This window comes from Limulus polyphemus, unplaced genomic scaffold (assembly GCF_000517525.1).
Source record: "Limulus polyphemus unplaced genomic scaffold, Limulus_polyphemus-2.1.2 Scaffold176, whole genome shotgun sequence".
NCBI classification, from domain to species: domain Eukaryota; kingdom Metazoa; phylum Arthropoda; class Merostomata; order Xiphosura; family Limulidae; genus Limulus; species Limulus polyphemus.
This window is the reverse complement of record NW_013665786.1, coordinates 427600-450276: the sequence shown is the minus strand read 5'-3', so window position 1 is coordinate 450276 and position 22677 is coordinate 427600. Positions and strand designations below refer to the sequence as shown.

Below are 22677 nucleotides of genomic sequence, written 5' to 3'. Positions count from 1 at the left end.
AAACCCTTTCGATTCATGTATTTGAACACACCCAAGATCTCAGATATTAATTACTCTAATCCTGCGTAAACAAATTTCAATTTGAGGGTAGGCTGGTATAGATTCTAATAAATAATAAAATTGAATCGGGTATCCGCGAGCCCCCCACGCTTGGCATTGCTGGCGTACACAAATAAAAAAAAGGAAAAAGGTCTCATAGATTAATTTATTCTAATCCTGCATTAAAAAGCTTTCAATTGCCGAGGCTATTGAGGATTCCGCTTTTTTTTTCGGTTATCTAACGTTCTAAGATCACATTTCGCGAGAAAATTGTTTGTTTATTTGTTCTTGAATTTCGCGTAAAGCTACACGAGGGCTATCTGCGCTAGCCGTCTCTAATTTAGAAGTGTAAAACTAGAGGGAAGGCAACTAGTCATCACCACCCACCGCCAACTCTTGGGCTACTCTTTTACCAACGAATAGTGGGATTGACCGTCACATTATAACGCTCCCACGGCTGAAAGGGCGAGCATGTTCGGTGTGACGGGCGCGAGAAAATAAAGCCACAATAAATATAGTAGGAGAAATATATCTTTGTTTTTCCTTCTATTTAACAGAACCTATACAATTTTATTTGTTAAAGGATAACTACTAACAGATAAAGAATTCAGTAGAAATTTGTGATAATCTTCGACGGTTATAAGTTGTTTATGTTTCATTAAAAGTAGTTGTGAATTAATGTATTATAATTTCACGCAGAGCTACATAAAGACTATCTGCGCACAGTCGTCCCTAATTTGTAACTTATAGACTAAAGGGGAGGCAGCCATTCAACAGCACTCACAGCAAACTCTTAGGCTACTCTGATCAGATAGAGCATGGGATTTGACCCTTACTCTTAGAACGTGTCAGAAACAACTTTATAAGAAATCGACGCTAGAGAGCTTCAGTCAACGTGTACTTCTAAATTATTTACTTGTAATATAATTATATTACAATCCGACGAAATGAGTCATGCAAATTTTAACAATACTAGCAATAATAATTTCTCTTCTCATACAAGCTATTTGTAGCTAGGTATAAACTTTTTGCTGGATCTTTCACATTAACCAACGAACGTGTAGGGACCGTGACGTCAGAGTGACCTAGAAATCCTAATAACGACACGATTGGGTTTATCGGGTCACAGCCTGAAAACGGACATAAAAATGTTCTAGTGAATCATGATCCAAATTCATAAGCAGGCAGATACTTTGGACGATGAAATAATAATACATCTTCTACCATAAACTCTCTCCTATTAACAAGTGTTGTAGAAGACACTATTGACAAATGTTGTAGAAGACACTATTGACAAATGTTGTAGAAGACACTATTAACAAGTGTTGTAGAAGACACTATTGACAAATGTTGTAGAAGACACTATTGACAAATGTTGTAGAAGACACTATTGACAAGTGTTGTAGAAGACACTATTGACAAGCGTTGTAGAAGACACTATTGACAAGCGTTGTAGAAACACTATTGACAAGTGTTGGAGAAGACACTATTGACAAATGTTGTAGAAGACACTATTAACAAGTGTTGTAGAAGACACTATTGATAAACTTATAAAAGTAGGTTATAATTTTTTAATATTTTTAGTTATATTGCAGCCAGCTAAAAAATAATAATCTAAGAAACCAGAACTTCTATCAGAAGCATAATTTTATACATATATTATTACACCCTCTGTTTTCCTGGGTTGAGCAAACAGGAAAAGTAGCATTCTGTCCATGACATAATAACCTTTTAATGATAAGAAGATCAAAGCACGTCCAAACTTCGCTTGTTGCATTCAAATGATCATGTTTTCGTTGCAGTAAAGCTATTTAAGCATTTTACATTGCAACTATCTTTCTATGGTTACATCTATAGACGAACGAAGGTTTGCTTCCGGGAAAAATATATAATAATTAAGTTTGTTGAATCTAAATGTAACGTGCAATTTAATACAATGGGGGAAAAATACATCCGATCCGAGTGTCAAGGCGCAGTAAGAAATTTCCTAGAAATATCCCCCCTTACCCAGTCCTCTCAGCCGATAGACACAAAACTTTAATCGTTGTTCTTAAACCGTAAATTATTCTTAAATGGATTTATGTGAAAGTTGTTTTACAGGATTAAAATCGCCAATGTTACCTGCGCTAACTTAGGTTTTTTTTTTTTTTTAGTATATATTGTACGTAAAGGATACATGATGTGTCGCATCGTCCTGTGAAGTGAAACTGAGATCAGGTGAGACTCGAAACTGAAATTTAATTTTCCTGTTTCTGTATATCTATATACATATATAAAAGTACTGTATGTTGTACTTCCATGTAACTACTTCGCAGGGTGTGGATGAATCTTCACCGAAACTGGGATGGAGGCTCATTAGGTCCATGGAAAGACACATACAAATTTTCGGTTTTGCATTTTGCGTTTTTTCCACTACTTCGCCCCCTGTTGATGGATCTTCACCAAATTTGTCATATTGGTCCATGCGGAGATATATGCAAATTTGCAGTTTTATGGGCGTTTTTCTGTTTCTTTTTACAATTAAATATAAGGGAAGCAACTTTTAATGTCCTTCGTTATTCTTTCATTAATCATGAATTTACATAATTTCCGTCCAGGGGGCAGGTACTCCAGCTAGTATATATATATATATAAAGCATTTTAATTTGACACATTCAAACACTCAGCACTTTTAACCACAGATTGTTCATTAATGGATTCTGAGTCTTGTATAAGTCTATTAACATAGTTCAAGTTTTTGGGTTTTTTTTTAAGCGCTATGGTGCAGAGTGAGCTATCTTCGCTGTAACCGCCGTAAGGGTCGAATTGAGGCGTAGTTTAAGGCCGCTCAAAATTCCATTTTTAATAACCAGTGAGATGGAAAATGAGACCTTCAGGAATCGAGGTGTATTAGCTTTCATTGATTGTGGATTTGAATTTGTTAAACTTCAGTTTTACCTTCTTTATAAATATTTCTTACATTAATTTTAACCGAGCTCTCAGCAAACTTACTAGAGATAACATCGTGTTAACCGAGCTACGTGTGATTTTACTCGAACTAACATCGAGTTTAACCGAGCTATTAGCGTGTTCACTCGAACTAAGATCAAGTTTAATCGAACTTTCAGCAAATTTACTCGAGCTAACATTGACTGAACCTAGCTACTAGCGTGTTCACTCGAGCTAACATTGACTGAACCTAGCTACTAGCGAGCCTACTCGAGCTAACATTGACTGAACCTAGCTACTAGCGTGTTCACTCGAGCTAACATTGACTGAACCTAGCTACTAGCGAGCCTACTCGAGCTAACATTGACTGAACCTAGCTACTAGCGAGCCTACTCGAACTAACATCGAGTTGAATCTAACTACATCATAAGATAGATTTTTCTAGAAGAAAAAGGAACTCAAAATCGTTATGAGCATATTAACACATAAGAATACATACATATTATATGTTTAAACTTGTACGTCAACTGAGAAACAATACTGAGCAAAAGCAGCTATACATACATACAAACTCTTGTCAACATAATGAACCTCGTGACGATTGTTCATTCATCTGAATTCTAAATCTGCATCAAATCAAGTCTCTACAGTTTGCTTCCAAACCATACACGTAGTCTTCTGTTTACATCGCTCTACATATAATTTAGTGTTTTGCAAACAATAATATTTATTACGTAGCAAAGAAGCAAACTTAGATGACTAAATCAAAAAATACAAAGAGCTTTGGGATTTACACCAATAGTTTCGTGCTTCATTACTTTTGTTCCCAGTGGTACAGAGGTATGTCTGCGGACTTGAAAGGCTAGAAACCTTGTTTTGATAACCTTGGTGGGCAGAACACAGATAGCCCATTCTGTAGCTTTGTGATTACCTACAAACAAATCCGTACTTTTTTTCCTTTAATAGTGTAATGATTTCTTTTTTACAACCGTATAAATATCCATATAATTCTTCAATCTGTTAAGCAGATATCAAGTCAGTTTCACTCCAAAAAGTGGTTAGAATCCATAATAAATACGTCCCATTCTTCTTAGTACCTCGAAGGGTCTACGGTAAGTTTACAGACTAAATTCTGAGATTCGATTCCCCGCAGTGAACAGACTATAGACAGGTCATTGGGTAGCTTTTCGTTAAGGAAAAGAAACAATGACGTTTCTTCTTAAGACATTGTGAAGTTTGATTTTGTTTACGTGTGGCAATAGCTTGTTCTAATATCCTGAGCCTTTGGTTATAGTTTTTGGATTCTAGACAATTGTATACACTAAAGTAGAACTCCTGACAGGTAAAGAATTCAATTGAAATTTGTGAATATAAAGTTTCGCCATCACTCTTATAGCCCACCCACCATCCCAAAGTGTGGAGCGCGTTTTGCATCAACTGGTCGCGGACCATGAATCCTCGGATTCACAGTTCGCGCACTCTAATCAGTAGACCACGCGCGACTTAACAGCTCAATAGACAGTGAAAAACTGAATTCTTAGGTGATGTTGTCTTGTTGTTCAGTGATCAGCATAAAAAAGTAGGCCGACTTTCACAGATTTGTTACATCACATCAGTGATATATAAAATAGTTGTGGAACTAGGTTTTGAGGCCAAAATTTAAGCCTAATAGTAAATTCATTTAGTAGTGCTACTTCTACGTCTAGAAACAGCAGTAAAAGTTTCAGTAATTTGTTTGGTTTTTGTGTTTTGTTTATACTTGTTACGATATAATCAGATTTATTAATTTGTTTTACAGCACTGTGTATCATAGATGTTATTTTTAATTTGTTTTATAATACTGTGTATCGTAGATGTTATTTATTTATTTGTTTTACAGTACTGTGTATCATAGATGTTATTTTTAATTTGTTTTACAGTACTGTGTATCGTAGATGTTATTTTTAATTTGTTTTACGAAACTGTGTATCGTGGATGTTATTTTTAATTTGTTTTACAGTACTGTGTATCGTAGATGTTATTTTTAATTTGTTTTACAGTACTGTGTATCGTAGATGTTATTTTTAATTTGTTTTACAGTACTGTGTATCATAGATGTTATTTTTAATTTGTTTTACAGTACTGTGTATCGTAGATGTTATTTCTAATTTGTTTTACAGTACTGTGTATCGCAGATGTTATTTTTAATTTGTTTTACAGTACTGTGTATCGTAGATGTTATTTGTTTTACAGTACTGTGTATCATAGATGTTATTTTTAATTTGTTTTACAGTACTGTGTATCGTAGATGTTATTTTTCCGAAACTATATCTAATAATAAATTGTTCTAAATAATTAGAAATATGACAGAACTTTATACATAGCGAAAACTTGTAGATAGTCGTTTTAAAACTCGACTATATTTTAGTTTGTATATTTATAAAACTTATGATTCTTAACGTGCCTCTGGTGAAAGTTTGTTCCCCTAGGACAAATAGTTTTGGAAATACAATAGCTTTAAACATCGGATTTTTCTTTATAGTCAATCTGTGTATAACAACCAGACTATTATATGGTCTAAAATTTAAAGCCATACTTTACTCAAGTAAATGTATAGACTCCATGTTTCACGTAGTAAATCATTGTAGTTCCCTACAAGCTATATGTGTGATTTGTAGTTGTTGCTTGTAGTTCAAAACAAAGTTAAACGATGGGCTATCAAGTAAATGTATAGACTCCATGTTTCACGTAGTAAATCATTGTAGTTCCCTACAAGCTATATGTGTGATTTGTAGTTGTTGCTTGTAGTTAAAAACAAAGTTAAACGATGGGCTATCAAGTAAATGTATAGACTCCATGTTTCACGTAGTAAATCATTGTAGTTCCCTACAAGCTATATGTGTGATTTGTAGTTGTTGCTTGTAGTTAAAAACAAAGTTAAACGATGGGCTATCTGCGCCGTGCCAAGCACAGGTATCGAAACCCAATAATGTGGACCTCAGTGAACGGTGTTTTGTTTTATCAAATAATTATTACGAATAATTCTTATTTTCTAGCCGTTTATTTTTTTCATATTCAAATCGGGTTTCGATACTCGTGGTGGGCAGAGCACAGATAGCCCATTGTGTAGCTTTGTGCTTAACTTCAAAACCTAACCTATTCAGGTTGCCTTTTCAGCACCATTTCATTAATCCAGACGCTGGTTTTAAATAATTATAACTCAGAATGAAATTATTATTTAAATAATTCTTAAAAATCTAAATTCTGGGAAAATACGGGTATGATTAACTACAATAAATTATGAAAGTAGAGAAGAATGTAATAATATGTCAATTACACTACATCTGCCATATCCAATACTGTCTCCCGGTGGGACAGAAGTAAGTTTACGGACTTACAGCGCTAAAATCCAGGATTCGATTCCCCGCGGTGGACACAGCAGATAACCCAATGTGACTATGCTCTAAAACAACAACAACAAATCCAGTAGTGACTAGGCCTTCCACCCATCAGACTGGCCGGGATATAACAGATATAGCACGGACAACACGTAGAACTATAACAGATTCGATTTCTCAAATACTTCGCGAAAGAGTAATTTTTTTTAAGTTACCTCCAAAGGATCTCGTTTACTAAACACAGGAAGCTGCAACGGTAAGGTAGGAGCTATGATAACACATAAATTAGGTAATCCTATATAGGCTACAGGGTTACCTTCTTCCCTGCATATACACGACACTCCTTCAGGAACTGGCCTGAAAAACGAATTCAACAACCATAAGGGATACGTTGCTCAAGGTGAATTCATAAGTGTCACTATAATTATTACTTGTTAATAATATATCGTTACTGCGATATGGAGTAATATCATAGCCGGAGATTAATGCTACCTTGCTGATCTTTAATAGAGGCCTAAACTATTTCAAAATGCATCTTTTCGTTGAGCTCACTATATGTTCGGCCAAAACCAGTTCACCATTTTTGAATGATTTATTGTGGCAGCAAGCGCACCTCATTTAGATCTTGTGTGGCTCTAGGCAGAATTCTTTTAGAACCTTCCATCTCCTGCACACTCACACATTAAATAAAAATGCGGAAGCAAACACACGAGACTAAAAGGAAGGGGAGTCTGGGAGAACTCGGTAAGCTCTGCCATCGGTCTGGAGCAAGGACCCGGAAGTCAGAGGCATTATGTAAGTTGTTTTTATAAAGTATAAAATTCTGTCTAGCTTATTTATTTGTTGAATTTCGATTAAAACTGCTCGAGGGCTATTTACGCCAGCTAATTTGGCAGTGATAGAGTAGTGAAAGGCACCAGGTCGACACCGCCCATCACCAAGTTTTGGGCTTCTCTTGTAAAGCCGAATAGTGGGAGTTGACTGTTGTTCTTATAACGTACCCACGATCCCACAGTGCGGTGACGGGACCCTAACCAGTGGACAGCGCTCGGTCAATTATGAATAGTATTAATATTGTCTGCGTAACATTCTAATATCAAATACAGTATATTGATATCACAGTGAGGAAGAAAAAACTTTTTAAATAAAATCCTACACTAAAAAATCTTACAAATAAAGAATAAGAACATATATATGTGTTTAGAACAAGTCTGTTTGCGATCACAAAACATGTAAAAATCGTAAACTTGCATTTAACTGGTCACTGAAAAATGTTATCATGGAATATTTTAATATATAATTTTCTAACTTAGTGTTTATTATAAGAATTTTGGTAAATAACTAGCTCAAAGAAAGCCAATTATTTCAATCTAGTCAAAACACCTTAGATGTGAAACAACGGTGCGGACAATAAAGGACTGAGTGTGTAACTTCAATGAATGGAATCAAAATTAGCGGTAGCTACATTTATAGTATTGATAAGAATTTTACAGCAAGTTTGGCCGTACCAACTATAGTTTATTGTACTTAATCATAATTGTACAGAAGGAAGTGATTCCTAATCACTAATTTATCACAATAAAAGGAATGTAGATAAATATTGATCTTATTTTTATATAGAAATTCATGTAAAATGTTCATAAAACGCATGTGATAGAGAACAATAATAACTTGAAATATTCTATGTTATTTTGTGTATTTTCTTATAGCAAAGCCACGTAGGGATCTACATGCAGTGTCCACCGAAGAGAATCGAACCATTAATTTTAGCATTGTAAATTCGAAGACTTACTGCTGTCCCACCGGGAAATAAAAGCCTTTGTAAAAGTATATTATCATACTGACTTGACTTACTTCGAGTTACGTGCTCTACCAATACTGTAAAGAAATTTCGATGGAGTACGCACACGTATACACCTTACATAAGTAATTTACATAAAAAATAAAGTTGAATATATATATATACACACACACACATGGTTCCTACTATATACATATATATATATATATACAAGTTATGTTTCGTGAGCTCTCTCAATATATACAAAACCAATACGTTTTACACTGTATGATTGGTATGCTAAGTATATATCATTTACTCAAGGTATTTTCTTACAGTTCAGATGTTTAACTAAACGCACACATTTGGTCCTAAACAGAAGAAAAACAACAACTAAAGTTTTGTTAGAGACATTTATACCCTAGCGACTAAAATATTCACTTTACAACATAGCTCAAACGAAGAAGACACAAAAATATCCTTCACATAGAAAACAGATAAGGCTACAAAGTCCAGAAAATAGACGCAAGCAAAGAAAATATCAATTTCTTTAACGCCTTTAGGCATGAAAGTTAAAGGAGTTCCTTTTAACCAACTTTTTCCTTGTACACTTATTAGGATAGAGGTCGAACTATATATTTCATTTGCTACTAAGCCTACCTAACTGCTGACACTCTTTTTATGATTTAGAAATTTAAATATTTATTAACCTGTAGTAAGATTGTTACATTGAATTGAATAGTAAAACATTAACATTCGACAAGAACATTTAGAGCATATATATAATACTTTAAAACTAATCTTATAAAGAGAGTAAGATTTGAACTTTTGATAACAATTTTATGAAATAGACTTTTCAGTCTTAAATATGATATCTGGGATTATTGGTTAACGAGCTGGACTGCAAATGGGAGAGTTCAAGGTTAGAGCCAAGATGTTACTGTTGCGGGTACGTTATAAAAGCAATAGCGTCAATCCCACGATTTGGTTCAAAAATTAAGCCTTTGCGGCAGTGGGTACTGATGACTGGCTTCCCTTCCTGTGAACCCTTAGTATTTCTGACCTGGTCGTTTAACCCATATGTCGCATTAGGTGCGCTCCAAGTTGAAAATCCCCGTTTTTATCATGTCATGAAAGTAACGGTACCCATGGTGACAAAAATGAACGTGCTTATTTCTTTGCAAAGGTTGAAAATTAAATCTTCCGTGCTTTTATGAAATGTTTCTTGATGTAAGCAATGGTCAACGTGCTTAAAATTGACCGCAAATTGCCGAAACAAGGGAACATAATTTAATTTAATTTTTAAAAAGTAACTCAAACTACAGTTATTATGAATATATATATACAAATTAGACAATAAAAAACATCAAGATCATATAAAACTTAATTTGTTACGGAGAGTTAATTGCATTTTATAAAAACAATGTTACAGACCACCATCGCTATCGATTGTGTTCAGTCTGAAAGCCGTGATTACGTAATTTTATCGAATCAAAGTGTTTCAAGGCCAATCTCAGGCCAGAATCTTTCCACAGAATCTCCACTTTATATAGATATCGGCTTCGAGGCCAGTTTGGTTAGAGCGCTCGACTCGCAATCTGAGGGTCATGGGTTCGAATCCCCGTCACACCAAACATGCTCGCCCTTTCAGCCGTGGGGGCGTTATAATGTGACGGTCAATCCACTATTCGTTGGTAAAAGAGTAGCCCAAGAGTTGGCGGTGGGTGGTGATGACTAGCTGCCTTCCCTCTAGTCTTACACTGCTAAATTAAAAACGGCTAGCACAGATAGCCCTCGTGTAGCTTTGCGCGAAATTCAAAAACAAACAATCGAGACCAGTTGAAGCAAATCAAATGCACCCAAATTCATGTGTGTTGAGTCAAGTGACTTCATAGGCATGTCGTAAAGGCAGATAGAATAAACATCGGTTTCAGTTTCCACATTGCTAGAAGTGTTGATACTGTTGTCATGGCCTCTTGTAATTCCTGTATTGTATGTCCAAACGTCAACTGGTGTACTTTGTGTAACCCAATAAACAGAGTCCACCTTTGACTTTAACTTTATAAAGTATCAATTTCACATTATATTGTCGTATTTATCATTTCTAGCCGCTATATAGTGGTTCATAGAACAGCTCTGAATTTGTTTTTTTTGTTTTTTTTTAATCAAGTACAGAATTTTAGCTTATAGCTCCGTCATCTCTTGACCGATTTGAGATATAATTACAGTTTTGGACTCAGAAAGACAAACCCTTCCGATTGATATATTTAACCACGCTCAAGGTCTCATAGATTAATTTACCCTAATCCTGCCTAAAGGAATTCCAGTTTGAGAGTAGGCTGGCAAAGATTCTGGAGTCAAGACCAAATGAGGGAAGGAGCTGTGTTTTGTTTTGAATTTTTACGTAAACCTTCATAACGGCTTCTGATGATTAAAATCGGGTTTCGATACCTGCAATGTACACAGCACAGATAGCCCATTGTGTAGCTTTGTACTTAACAACAAACAAACAGAATTTGACCAGTTACAACACTTTATTACTTTTAAAATTTGTTTGTTTGTTTGTTTTAATATAATTTTATAATTTATTTACACAAGCAAAATAAATCATTCGGAATTTCATCAAGTTTCAACATTTTTTAACTATTTAAACGCTGGGTAATTTACCAGCTAAAATAATTCATTTATAATTGCTGAAAACTTTATTTTTCCCCAAACTTTAAATATATCTTCAAACATGTCGTTTCATGATATCATACTTTTTTGTGTCATACACAAGTTATTCTATATCCATAGAAATTACATCTCATTTATTTAACTAAATTAAACTTTAATGTTTTCCTAGTTTTAAGCACAGAAAACTTCAAAAAAAAAATCCCAAAAAAGAACATGAGCCTTTATTTACCTTTTGGAAAGTGATGTAAAGTGTTAAGATTATCCGAAATTGACTTTGTTTTGGCTTATGTCCCTCGTGGGACAGTGGTAAATGTACGGACTTACGACGTTCAAATCCGGGGTTAGATTCCCTCGCGGTAAGCACAGCAGCTTTTTCCAATGTGGTTTTGCTCTAAAACAAAAACTTTTTTGTTTAAGCCAATCAAAAATTTATTCAGATTTGATTAATGATTTTTATATGACGTTTCACGCTTCATATTAATACGTCATACGTCAACCCCAGCATGTTGAACACAAATTTGAAGTGAAAATGCTTCAATTTAAGAGTGTAAATCGAAAAGTTTCAAGTTTTAACTAATTGTGCCGATAATGTTAAACGGTCCTAAAAGTTTGTCCGCTTTCAAGCTAGTGCAGAATTGTTGCATAAGTTCCGAATGAAGAATATCTTATTATAATGGAGCTTGCGATGTTTACGTCCGAAAATCGGATCTCAAAAACTACCGCACCGATCATCACCAATCATACCTGGGTAATATTTTTACAACTAGGCAATATCTTTATAGCTGAGCAATAAATATAACAATTGAAATTTCCAATGGTGTTTCAGATTCAACCAATAAACATTACAAAAACAGGAGTAAGTTTCAAATATAAAACAATCAAAAAACAAACTTTAAAAAATTGTTTGTTGTTGTTTAGTGAAAATCTCATGAGTGTTGCAACATAAAAGCAAGGCACTTTCATTGATAAGTGCGTCTACACAGAAACACTTCAATAAAATCTACTCTCTGATGTAATGCTGTGATGATAACTTATTTTGAAACTATTTTCTAATTGATGGTGAACATTATTGATTGTCAACTATGAGTACATTGTTGTAGAACAGTCAGACGATTCCAGAAAACACCGCAGGCCCAATAGCTTTCCGCAGGAACTAGCAGTTATACCAGCCCGGAGGGAAGGTATTTCTGCTAGTTGTTTAATTCTCGAGCTATACACGTGTAGGCTCGCACTGATCAACCTTTGTGAGGATATTAGGTACTGCGTCATAGAAACGTTTACCTTAACTTCAGTCTCGTGCGTAATTTCACTCGTGGCACTAGTATATTCTGACTGTTTCATTGATTACTTGCGATACTGCTGTTTCATATTAGTTCTGATGGTCTGAGAGATTACTAGCAGTACTAAATCCCAGCCCAATGACTCGATGAACACTTAGTTTCATATTAGTTCTGATAGTCTGAGAGATTACTAGCAGTACTAAATCCCAGCCCAATGACTCGATGAACACTTAGTTTCATATTAGTTCTGATAGTCTGAGAGATTACTAGCAGTACTAAATCCCAGCCCACTGACTCGATGAATTCTTAGTTTCATATTGGTTCTGATGGTCTGAGAGATTACTAGCAGTACTAAATCCCAGCCCGCTGACTCGATGAACAATTAAACTATAAAGAACGTTGCACCTGTACTTTATCCTAAATTCTAGGTTAAGTTCAAGTTTAAAAACACGTGACAGATGACGTCCTTGTATTGAGGAACAACAAAAACATCCCTCTTGATTGCAAGTGCTGAACTTTCAGCACGTGGTAGAAAATTAACACACCACGAAACTCTGTTACTATTCATATAAGTTGTATATAATAATGTGAACGTTGCAGTTAATTTAGAGACAGTTAACTTGGGCAGATAAAAAACTGATAATGCACTTGTCACTATTGGCGATTGAGGATTACATGATAATAAGAAGAGATTCTATATTGCATTACTTAGGCAATCAAAACATTACGCGCTAAATACGATTGAGTGACAGGCGCCACTGTTTTAGCTCGTGAAACATTACACATAAAATGAGTAGACAAATTATTATGAGTTCTACATGAATTATAATTTATAGAGAACTAGAATACATAATAAACTCTGCTGTAAATAAGAAATTACAACAGCAATGTATAGTAGAGACGGCTGATATGTGTATTTAAAAGACAAGTAACATCATTTGAACCCTTTTGAGTCATGATTATATATATCTATCTTTAGAAAACCCTTCTAGTGTCGTGGTAATGCTACGTTAAAAACAAAAGATCAAATAAATACAAGCAGACTGATCGATTATGACCTACGGAGGACGAAACGTTACTTGTTTTGAGTTTTAAATCAAAGTTTTTAATGCCCCTATCACCCGTCCCTACTATCTCCCATCGCCATGAATTAAAACGTCAACATACTGTCTAGCTCCGTGTCATTGGCCGCGATATCGATCCTCAACTTCACTAAATCTAGTGCACATTGTTCCGATATGCGTTACTGTTGTACAACTGAAACTACCGTGTGCGTGGCAAATATTCTGCTAATTTCCACATAAGTGCGTAAATTTTCAACGGAGTTGGATGAACTTATCGAGTGCTACATCTGTGTTCGTTTTAACTGACCTAGTAAAGTCACGAAGCATTAATATGGAAACAAAGTTTGTCTACGAACAAATACAAAAAAGAGAGTCAACCGCTGATATTGTGAGTATTTTTAAACAAAGCAAAGTGCTCTAGCCATTATTCTACTTTTGGGACTTTTTCATTCTTAAACTCTATAAAATCCGTTAAAATGAGCATATATTGCACTAACCAAGTTCTGCCAATACTAAGTGTTAATTTAATTTCAATCCCAGTCTCTTAGTGGAATTAAGGAGTTTGTGTAACAGTATTCTCGTAAAGTTTAATACGTATGGTAATAAAATATATATATGTTCAACATCAATTACAGATTGGCTAGTTTTAATAATCATACCAGTGTCAGAGATGTAACACGAAAAAAAGCTCTATTTTACCCTTGTTTAAAAATATAAATTTTATATTCATTGTTAATAAGGATTGGGAAATGCTAGTTGTTTGTGTAGTTAAAGAATCCTCAAGTATACAAGTAATGTTTTCCAAGATAATTATAGTGTTTTGTTGCCATAGCTGCAAACAACAACAACAAAACAAAAACAAAACAAGAAAACAAAACAAATGTGATTACTAACATTGTTGTATTTGTTTGTTGTTGTTTTTTCTGAAAACTACTAAAGCAGGTCATGAAACAAAGTATACGGACGAATCAACAAACTTATTGGGTTAGTGCTTGAAGAAACCACAGCTATTTAATTCAGACAAAGAAAAAATCCGTTTGTTTTCGAAAGAAATTAATATATACTGCTCCAGAAGAAAAAACAACAACGGGTCATTTTTTGCTGAACCATTGGTGAATATTAACACACAATCTGAACGTAATTGATGCAGTAAGATCGGTTCGGGGGTAGTTAATGTTTAGTATCCTTGGATTGTATATCCAATGGTTACCGCAAAATACTTGTTCCACACTTTAGGGCTGTTAGTGCGGTATAAGAGTGACGGTCAACGCCAACTATTCGATCAGAGACAAGACTGGTCCAAGAGTTGGCTCATAAGGTAATTAAACTATGTATTTCTCTCCACAATATTGTAGTGGTTTTGTGAGTTATTTATTAATTCATGTTAATTGTAGCTATGAATGGCCTGTTATTTCGGTACTTAACTTATGGTCTTCGTGCCATATATGTTTTGATACCATGGATAAGTCGGATGAGTAGATGTTTGACATCTTGAAGATTGGAAACTGCCGAAGAATTGTGATTTTTCGCAAGGATAACTCCTTATTCATTGAAATAATATGTAAACCAGGCAAACTTGATTGTTCAAATACGTGACGATAAAACGACTTCTTGTGGTAGTTACTGGGTGACCCATAAATACTAGCTCAACTCTTTCACTGACATGTTTATAGATAAACAACTCTCCCGGTGCCAGCTTTATTTTTAAATACACACAGTATAACTATTTACATCTCGCTTATTATTTAAAATTATTTTTCGTAGAAATATTATAAAACAAAACTCATCAACATGAAATGTTTTTAAGAGATAATTTCCTGAAACATTTCACAAATGATTATGTTCTCAGATCAAAAGAAGTGTTGTTGTTGTTGTTTGTTATTAAGCACAAAGCTACGCAAAGAGCTATCTATGCTCTACTCACCATGGGTATCGAAACCCGGTTTTTAGTAGTATAAGTGTGTAGACATGCCGCTGTAACACCTGAGCTGTAAAAGAAGTATTAAGTATTCGTGGAGTTATTTCAAAAATTACCAAGGTCATGAGCACCATTTATGATTTTTTAATTAACTACAAAATTATTTATTTTGTTCAACACATATTTATCTTACCCTTTTCTTGACATCAACCTTTCCAAGTCTAAAAAAAGCATCATATAATGTTATCTGGATATTTAAGTGCCAAAGTGTCTATGTCAGAGAATAAGTTGAATATTGAATAAACTTGTTGTTTGTTATTAAGCACGAAGCTACACAACGGAATATATGTGTTCTGCCCACCACGGGTATCGAAACCCGGTTTCTAGTATTGGATAAACTGACACTCACGACTGTGAAAAGGGAGGACTGAATATAAACGGAATAGCTTTATTAATATAGAAAGTTGACTATGGTCAAGACTAAATTTTTTGAAAAAAAGAGGGTTAGCTCAAATATCGAAATTTCGGCCCGATATTTAGGTAGTTTTTATGGTTAATAAAGCATCCGGTTTTAACCTATACTTCATTACAACTGTTTCCTTAAAGTAAAGTAAACCAGAAAAATATCTTCTTTTTTTCAATAAAATATTTAATTTCATTAAAAAATGTCGGTTGACTTTGATATAATTAAACAATAAAAATTCTAATGAGCCAGAAAAATTTTGATCACTGGATAGCGTAAATCTAGGAGACAAATTTTGATCACTGGGTAGCGTAAATCTAGAAGACAAATCTTGATCACTGGGTAGCGTAAATCTAGGAGACAAATATTGATCACTGGGCAGCGTAAATCTAGAAGACAAATCTTGATCACTGGGTAGCGTAAATCTCGGAGACAAATATTGATCACTGGGTAGCGTAAATCTAGGAGACAAATATTGATCACTGGGTAGCGTAAATCTAGGAGACAAATATTGATCACTGGGTAGCGTAAATCTAGGAGGCAAATCTTGATCACTGGGTAGCGTAAATCTAGGAGACCCTTCTAGTGTCACGGTAATAGTACGTTAAAAACAAAAGATCAAATAAATACAAGCAGACTTACCTCCCTTTGACATCATCCAGTCGTACCAGTAGACTGGCTGTTTCAAATACTGGGACAACATAGTTTTTCTTGAAGTGACATCAAGTGGCGTTTGTAAAAATCTGTTACAAGACACCATATATATATATATATTTATTTAATTATCTTGAATTATATATACATATAAAGCTATTAATATAAAGGTTTTATATAGAACAAACTGAGAGCGAACTAAAGATAATAATTACTTCAAATATTTTCAGTTTCTATTAAACACTCGGAGACAATGAAAAAAAGAAGAACAACATCTTAAGATTTATATATTTACTCAACTAAACGATTTCTGATTTTAAAAAAATCATACAATTTAAAACTATTTATCGTAGAAATATCATAAAATTAAATACATACCAATCGGACCCCGATGGCTCAGCTATAAGTATGCGTGCTTATTACTAAAAATCGGGTTTCCATACTGATAGTCCATTGTGTAGCTGTGTGTATAACCTCAAATATATGCATCGTAAGTCATTTGAAGTAACTTTCTTTCAGCCAAATGTAACCATTTCTTTTATACAGTTCATCGTAAAATAAAACTCGGCCATAACTATTAATTACTATGTGTTTATTTTGTCCCCTCCCGTCTGAAGAGCTCTAGATTGAGCGAAACGCGTCATCGGCAATGGATATAGAAAAATATAGTGTGGCTGGAATGCTATTATTATACACTCTTCTAACTCCTGAAAATCCCTAAGGGACGATATAATGAATGTATTGTTCAAAAATGTAATAGACTTAATACTGAGGTCTTATGATAAAATTAACTGTCTTATGACAAGTATAACTGTATTAATAACCTTAATTAAAATACTGTTCAACTGGAACATAAATGATACCGTGATAAAGTTGAAGAGAAAAGCTAAACTATTAGTAGAAGTGGCTTCATGGTCGTGATTTCGGTCATGAGATCCGAGGAGGTCAGGTGCACACTGTACCTCTTCCTTCCTATTAGTAGCATTGTTTGTTTGTTTTACTGAATTTCACGCCAGTCTAACCACAATTTCAAAGTGATAAATTAGGGTAAAGCAGCTAGCCAACTCTAGCCACCGCTAACTCCTTGGGTTACATTTTACCAATGAAACGTTTTTTTGTTGACTTTCACATTATAACGTCCCCGTAGCTGAAAGGACGAGAATATTCAGTGAGGAGAGCAGATTGCGAGTCGAGCGCCCTAACCTTCAGACCACGCAGGGCTACTTAGTATAATTCTGCTCTATTTACATTCTTACTCCCTGAACCAAGATAACATTTTACGTTATATTTATGTAGCAGGTCTAACGGCCCGCAACTAGAAGAAACGTTCAGATACATTTTAAAACCATGTTGCAAACCAATATTATGAAAATCATGTTGAGCTTTGAATTGTAAGCAAAACAATCTATGAGTCTCAAATAATCTCAGAAAAATTACATTTTAGATATTAAATAACTGAAGTAGAACTTGCTTTGTTTGTAAAATATATGTTTCATGAATCATAACATAAGAATAAATAACGATAGTCTTCAAAACTATCTGAAGCCGTGTAACCGGTTACAGTTAATGTAACGTAATACGACGATTTGGTTTGTATAAAACGTTTTTTATGAATTTTCCCCCATGTTTGACCATGTCATTCACCTCTAGAGTGGTCATTAATCAAATCGAGCCCGGCCAGTAATTAGCATGTCAGAGTGTGAAGCCGAGGTTTCGTGATTCACGTTCCGTTACCGCCAAAATATAAAATTGAACTGCATTCTGCACTTTTGGGCTATGGGTGCTTTATAACAGTGGCAATCAAATTCCACTATTCAGTCACGTTAACTGACATTAATCACGTTCAAGGACGGTTTGGACATGCTCTCACGTGACTCTATCTCCCGTCCATTCTCGCAGTTTTTTAGGTGTTTTCTTTTTCTTTTCTTATTTTGTAAGTTGTTTTATTTATCTATTTATTTTACTTTTCAATGCAAGTGATACGGGACAGGAAAGATCAACTTCTAGGAGACTGAATGATAACTTCGGTCTGCCCATACTTGCGAAAGCCGTTCGTAAATTTATAGTAATTTATTTCTCATCCTACCATTAGTCACGTGGTGCCCTTTTCTTTGGCGCCTCTCGTTTCACTTCGCGCTCAAGGAAAAAAGATGAGCCGCTTTTGATTATGTATGATCGAGTAACATAATCAAAGGAAGGAAAATGAGCCGCTTTTGATTATGTATGATCGAGTAATATAATCAAAGGAAGAAAGATGAGCCGCTTTTGATTATGTATGATCGAGTAACATAATCAAAGGAAGAAAGATGAGCCGCTTTTGATTATGTATGATCGAGTAACATAATCAAAGGAAGGAAGATGAGCCGCTTTTGATTATGTATGATCGAGGAACATAATCAAAGGAAGTTGGTATGCTTTTGTAGTTTGATCCAACTTAGAAGTGATTAATTTTTGAAGGGTAAGGGTCAAGGCCACAAAAATCCCTATCTATTAACGTGGGGACTGCTTTTTCACACTATTTTTGCACTATAACTTAGACAAAAATGATAGGATTTTAGTGAAACTTAGTGTCCTGCTAAAAATGGTGTGTGTCCGTTGATAACGATGGGCATACGGACACCTTTTTGTATATTTTGAGAGCCGAATATGGTCAACGTCGCGTAGCGGAAGTATGCTCTCTTCCGAGCGCCCCTCTATTTTCTGTATGTTTCGTCTTTGCGCGTGCTTGGATTGAATTTTAAGACATGATATTTTCATATTATTATTTTATGGTTGATGGCAATTTTCGCCCACTTACAGATGATGATGTTAAGTTCTTATTTTTTAATTATATGTTTATTCTTATCACTTTACATAAAAATACCTACACTAATAAGTTCTTAACACTATATTCATTTGTTTGTTTGTTTTGAATTTCGCGCAAAGCTACACGAGGGCTATCTGCGCTAGCCGTCCCTAATTTAGCAGTGTAAGGCAGCTAGTCATCACCACCCACCGCCAACTCTTGGGCTACTCGTTTACCAACGAATAGTGGGATTGACCGTCACGTTATAACGCCCCCACGGCTGAAAGGGCGAGCATGTTTGGTGTGACGGGGATTCGAACCCGCGACCCTCAGATTGCGAGTCGAGCGCCCTAATCATCTGACCATGCCGGGCCCACTATATTCATAACACGTTACTTATTATACATGTTTGTGTGGCAGATTCGTCACTGTCAACTACTGTGAACACTCGGCGAGATTCTTTAATGTTAACTATTTGTTATTTTAAGTTCCCCAGTGGGACAGCGGTAAGTCCTCGGATTTACAATGCTATAAACCGGGTTTCGATACCTGTAGTGGTCAGAGCATAGACAGCCCATTGTGTAGCTTTGTGCTTAGCTTCAGAGAAAACAAAATGAGTAAGTACAACATCAGATTTAAAAAAAACGGATTTACAACTCTAAAATTTGGGTTTCGATTCCCCTCGGTGGACACGACAGATGTGATTTGCTATAACAAAACACACACACACACACATCATTTTGAAAAAATTATGGTTATTTTTCTTGTGAAACCTGTAGTATTTGTAGAATAATCGAAGAATCTTTGTTTGGTATAATCAGTTCAAAATAATTAAAAAAACAATTATAGGTTTATTTTTTCGCCTTATACTATTATAGTTTCGTAAAAGTGATACAACAAACACAGTACTAACTCTTATGTGTTAACAATAAACACTACTAAATCCTATATGTTAACAATAAACATAGTACTAACTCCTACGTACTAACAACATACACAGTTCTAGTTTCTATATACTAATAAAGATACACAGTGCTAACTACCGTGTACTAGAAATATACACAATGCTAACTCCTATGTATTAACAATATACACAATGCTAACTCCTATGTATTAGAAATATACACAGTGCTAACTCTTATATACTAATAATATACACGGTGCTAACTCCTGTGTGCTAGAAATATACACAGTGTTAACCCATACACTAACGATACACACAGTGCTAACTGCTATATAATAACAATATACACAATACTAATTAATATATATTAATAATAATATACACAGTGCTAACTACCATGTATTAACAATATAGACAATGATAACTCCTATATTCTAATAATATGCACGGCGCTAACTCCTGTGTACTATAAATATACACAGTACTAATTCCTATATACTAATAATATACATTGTGCTAACTCCTGTATATTAATATTAGACACTGTGTCAACTTCTATATAATTAATAGCATACATAGCGCTAAATCTTATATATCAACAATATACACAGTACAAACTTCTATATAATGAAAAAGAGCGAACTCCTGTGTACTAACAGTACTAATTCCTACGCATTAACCTAATACAGAGAACCTTGATCTATTGCTGTCTTTCATACATTTCCTGGTTAGTAATTAACGTCCACGTTTAACCAAAAGAAAGTGTGATGAGAAACGTACTTCTTCCTATTCAAAACTCAGCCCCTGATCAGCCTAACACTACAGTTTTAATAAATACCAGCTTTCACCAAACCACGTGACACCATCCTTGGCAAACAATTCTATCCTATACAGTTTTATTTTGGGGGGAATATAAAAATGTTTGCTCTTCTGAACGACATTTTATGTTCACAATATGGCAAAACGGCCTATGATCTGGACATAGTAGTCCCTATTTTTGAGTGCTAACGGCAACAAGTCGGCACCCCCCGCCGCCTAAAGCGACAACTTAACCGAATAGCGGGATTGACTGTAGTTTTATAACGTATCAAAGTAGAAAGTACAAAACTTCTTTCGTAACATCACGTCTCGAATCTAAAATCTTCGGAACCCCCATCTGATACGCTAATCGCTAGGCCACATTCAAGCGAAAATAACAGAAAATTCAAATTTTCAGAAAAAAAACAAAGTCTTTGATTCTGAACGTGACTGTATTACTTTTTACGGAGGAGAATACAGCGTATAGTTGTAAAGAATACTATGGTTACTTAATGAACAAGAAAATGACCTGTATGGAATACCAGCTATTAGTAACTACTATAAATATAAGCAATGATTAAAACACTAACAAGGTTTGAGCTAGTAAATGATTTATTCCAGAAGTTTACACCAGAAACTTTTTTCTACGTGGTACTGAATTTAGAGCAACTCACCTTTTTCGTTTGCGAGCTGCTCGAAGTTTGAAACTTGTAGTAGGTCGCTCACTTCTAGAAATGTAGGGCACTAAGTCATGGAAGGTAACTCTGTCAGAAATTGCTGCTCTGGCTGATACCTTGTATAAAATAACTTGGTCTTGCAGTACACTTAACTAGTCGTCATCTTAGCTCAGAAGCTAAACCTTCTGAGTGGCTAGTATAGGTGTCATTCTTTGTTACGAGGCGTGGCTTAATTGGAAAAGCTTACGGCATGATTGTATCATGTATTTTAATCAGGAAAGAAAGGTCTTCATTAACCTTGAATAAAACAGAATTGGTGATCTTGATGTGTTATATTAACGGAGACGTATTGCTAACATCTTTAAAGCAGAATAAATTCCTTATTTTCAATTTTATTCAAGAACTTGTATAATCTTGGGTGGAAGAGAAGGAGGAGGAATAAATCCAAAAAGGGATTTAGCGAGTCAGATGTTACCTGTTTTTGTATTTTTTGGTGTTTTCAAGTCATCAGATTAAGAAAGAAAACATGCATCTCTACATGTTCATATTTATTAGCGCTTATCATTGTCATCACTTCATCTTATCGTCCCATGTAAAATAATACAGTTTTACACTGTCATCATTAAACATATGACAATGTTTTTTTCACCAATACTCATAAAACCCCATGGTCGGTCATGAAACATGCATTATGTTTATATACCTAAAATAAACCATTCATTGGGATTCAAAACTAATAACATCGTGTTAAAAATCCACTCATTAATTAATAAAGTTGTAACGAAGGGTAAATTTTTACCTTCGAAAGGTCGTTAACATTTAATGGAACGAAGTTTCGATTCGAACATTCGATAATACTAATTTGCATAATTTACTGATGATGTCACCATAACAACTAGTTTGCATTTGACTGAAAACCATTTTATTTTACAAGTAATCTACATAAATAAAATATAACATTTACATGTAGTTTGGAAATATATTATACAGAACAGTGATCATTTTTTATACTGTAAATAAAAGTAAAAAATAAAAACTAAAATCAAGTTATTTATATATTCGTATTTAATACTACATGTGATACTAAACCATACCATGTCCTCTACCATCTATAGTGATATAATTTCTGTAGTACAGTATTTAGTTTACACACTGTCATAACGGCAATACGTGGTTCACAGTGTCTAATATTATCTTCTTCTAGCCACCTCAGTCCTTTGTTATTTTGTTAGATGATGTCTTTTGTCCGCAAGGATATTTAAGTGTGTTTTAAGCCTGGATTAAATCTACATTGAAGTGGAACATCTTTTGCAAGCCAAAATATGACGTCAACC

The 22677-nt window shown here is 34.6% G+C and overlaps 1 protein-coding gene across 1 annotated transcript in view; it reads right to left on the bottom strand.

Moving 5' to 3' along the window:
• LOC106478061 (elongation of very long chain fatty acids protein AAEL008004-like) overlaps positions 1-21463 on the bottom strand; it is a 35851-nt gene extending 14388 nt beyond the window's left edge. The window contains exons 1-2 of the mRNA XM_013938573.2: positions 21341-21463; positions 16168-16268 (exon numbers count right to left, since the gene is read on the bottom strand). Coding sequence (XP_013794027.1) covers positions 16168-16228 — 61 coding nt within the window. The 5' untranslated portion in view covers positions 16229-16268; positions 21341-21463. The remainder of the gene's footprint in view (positions 1-16167; positions 16269-21340) is intronic.
• Positions 21464-22677: the final 1214 nt, after the last annotated feature.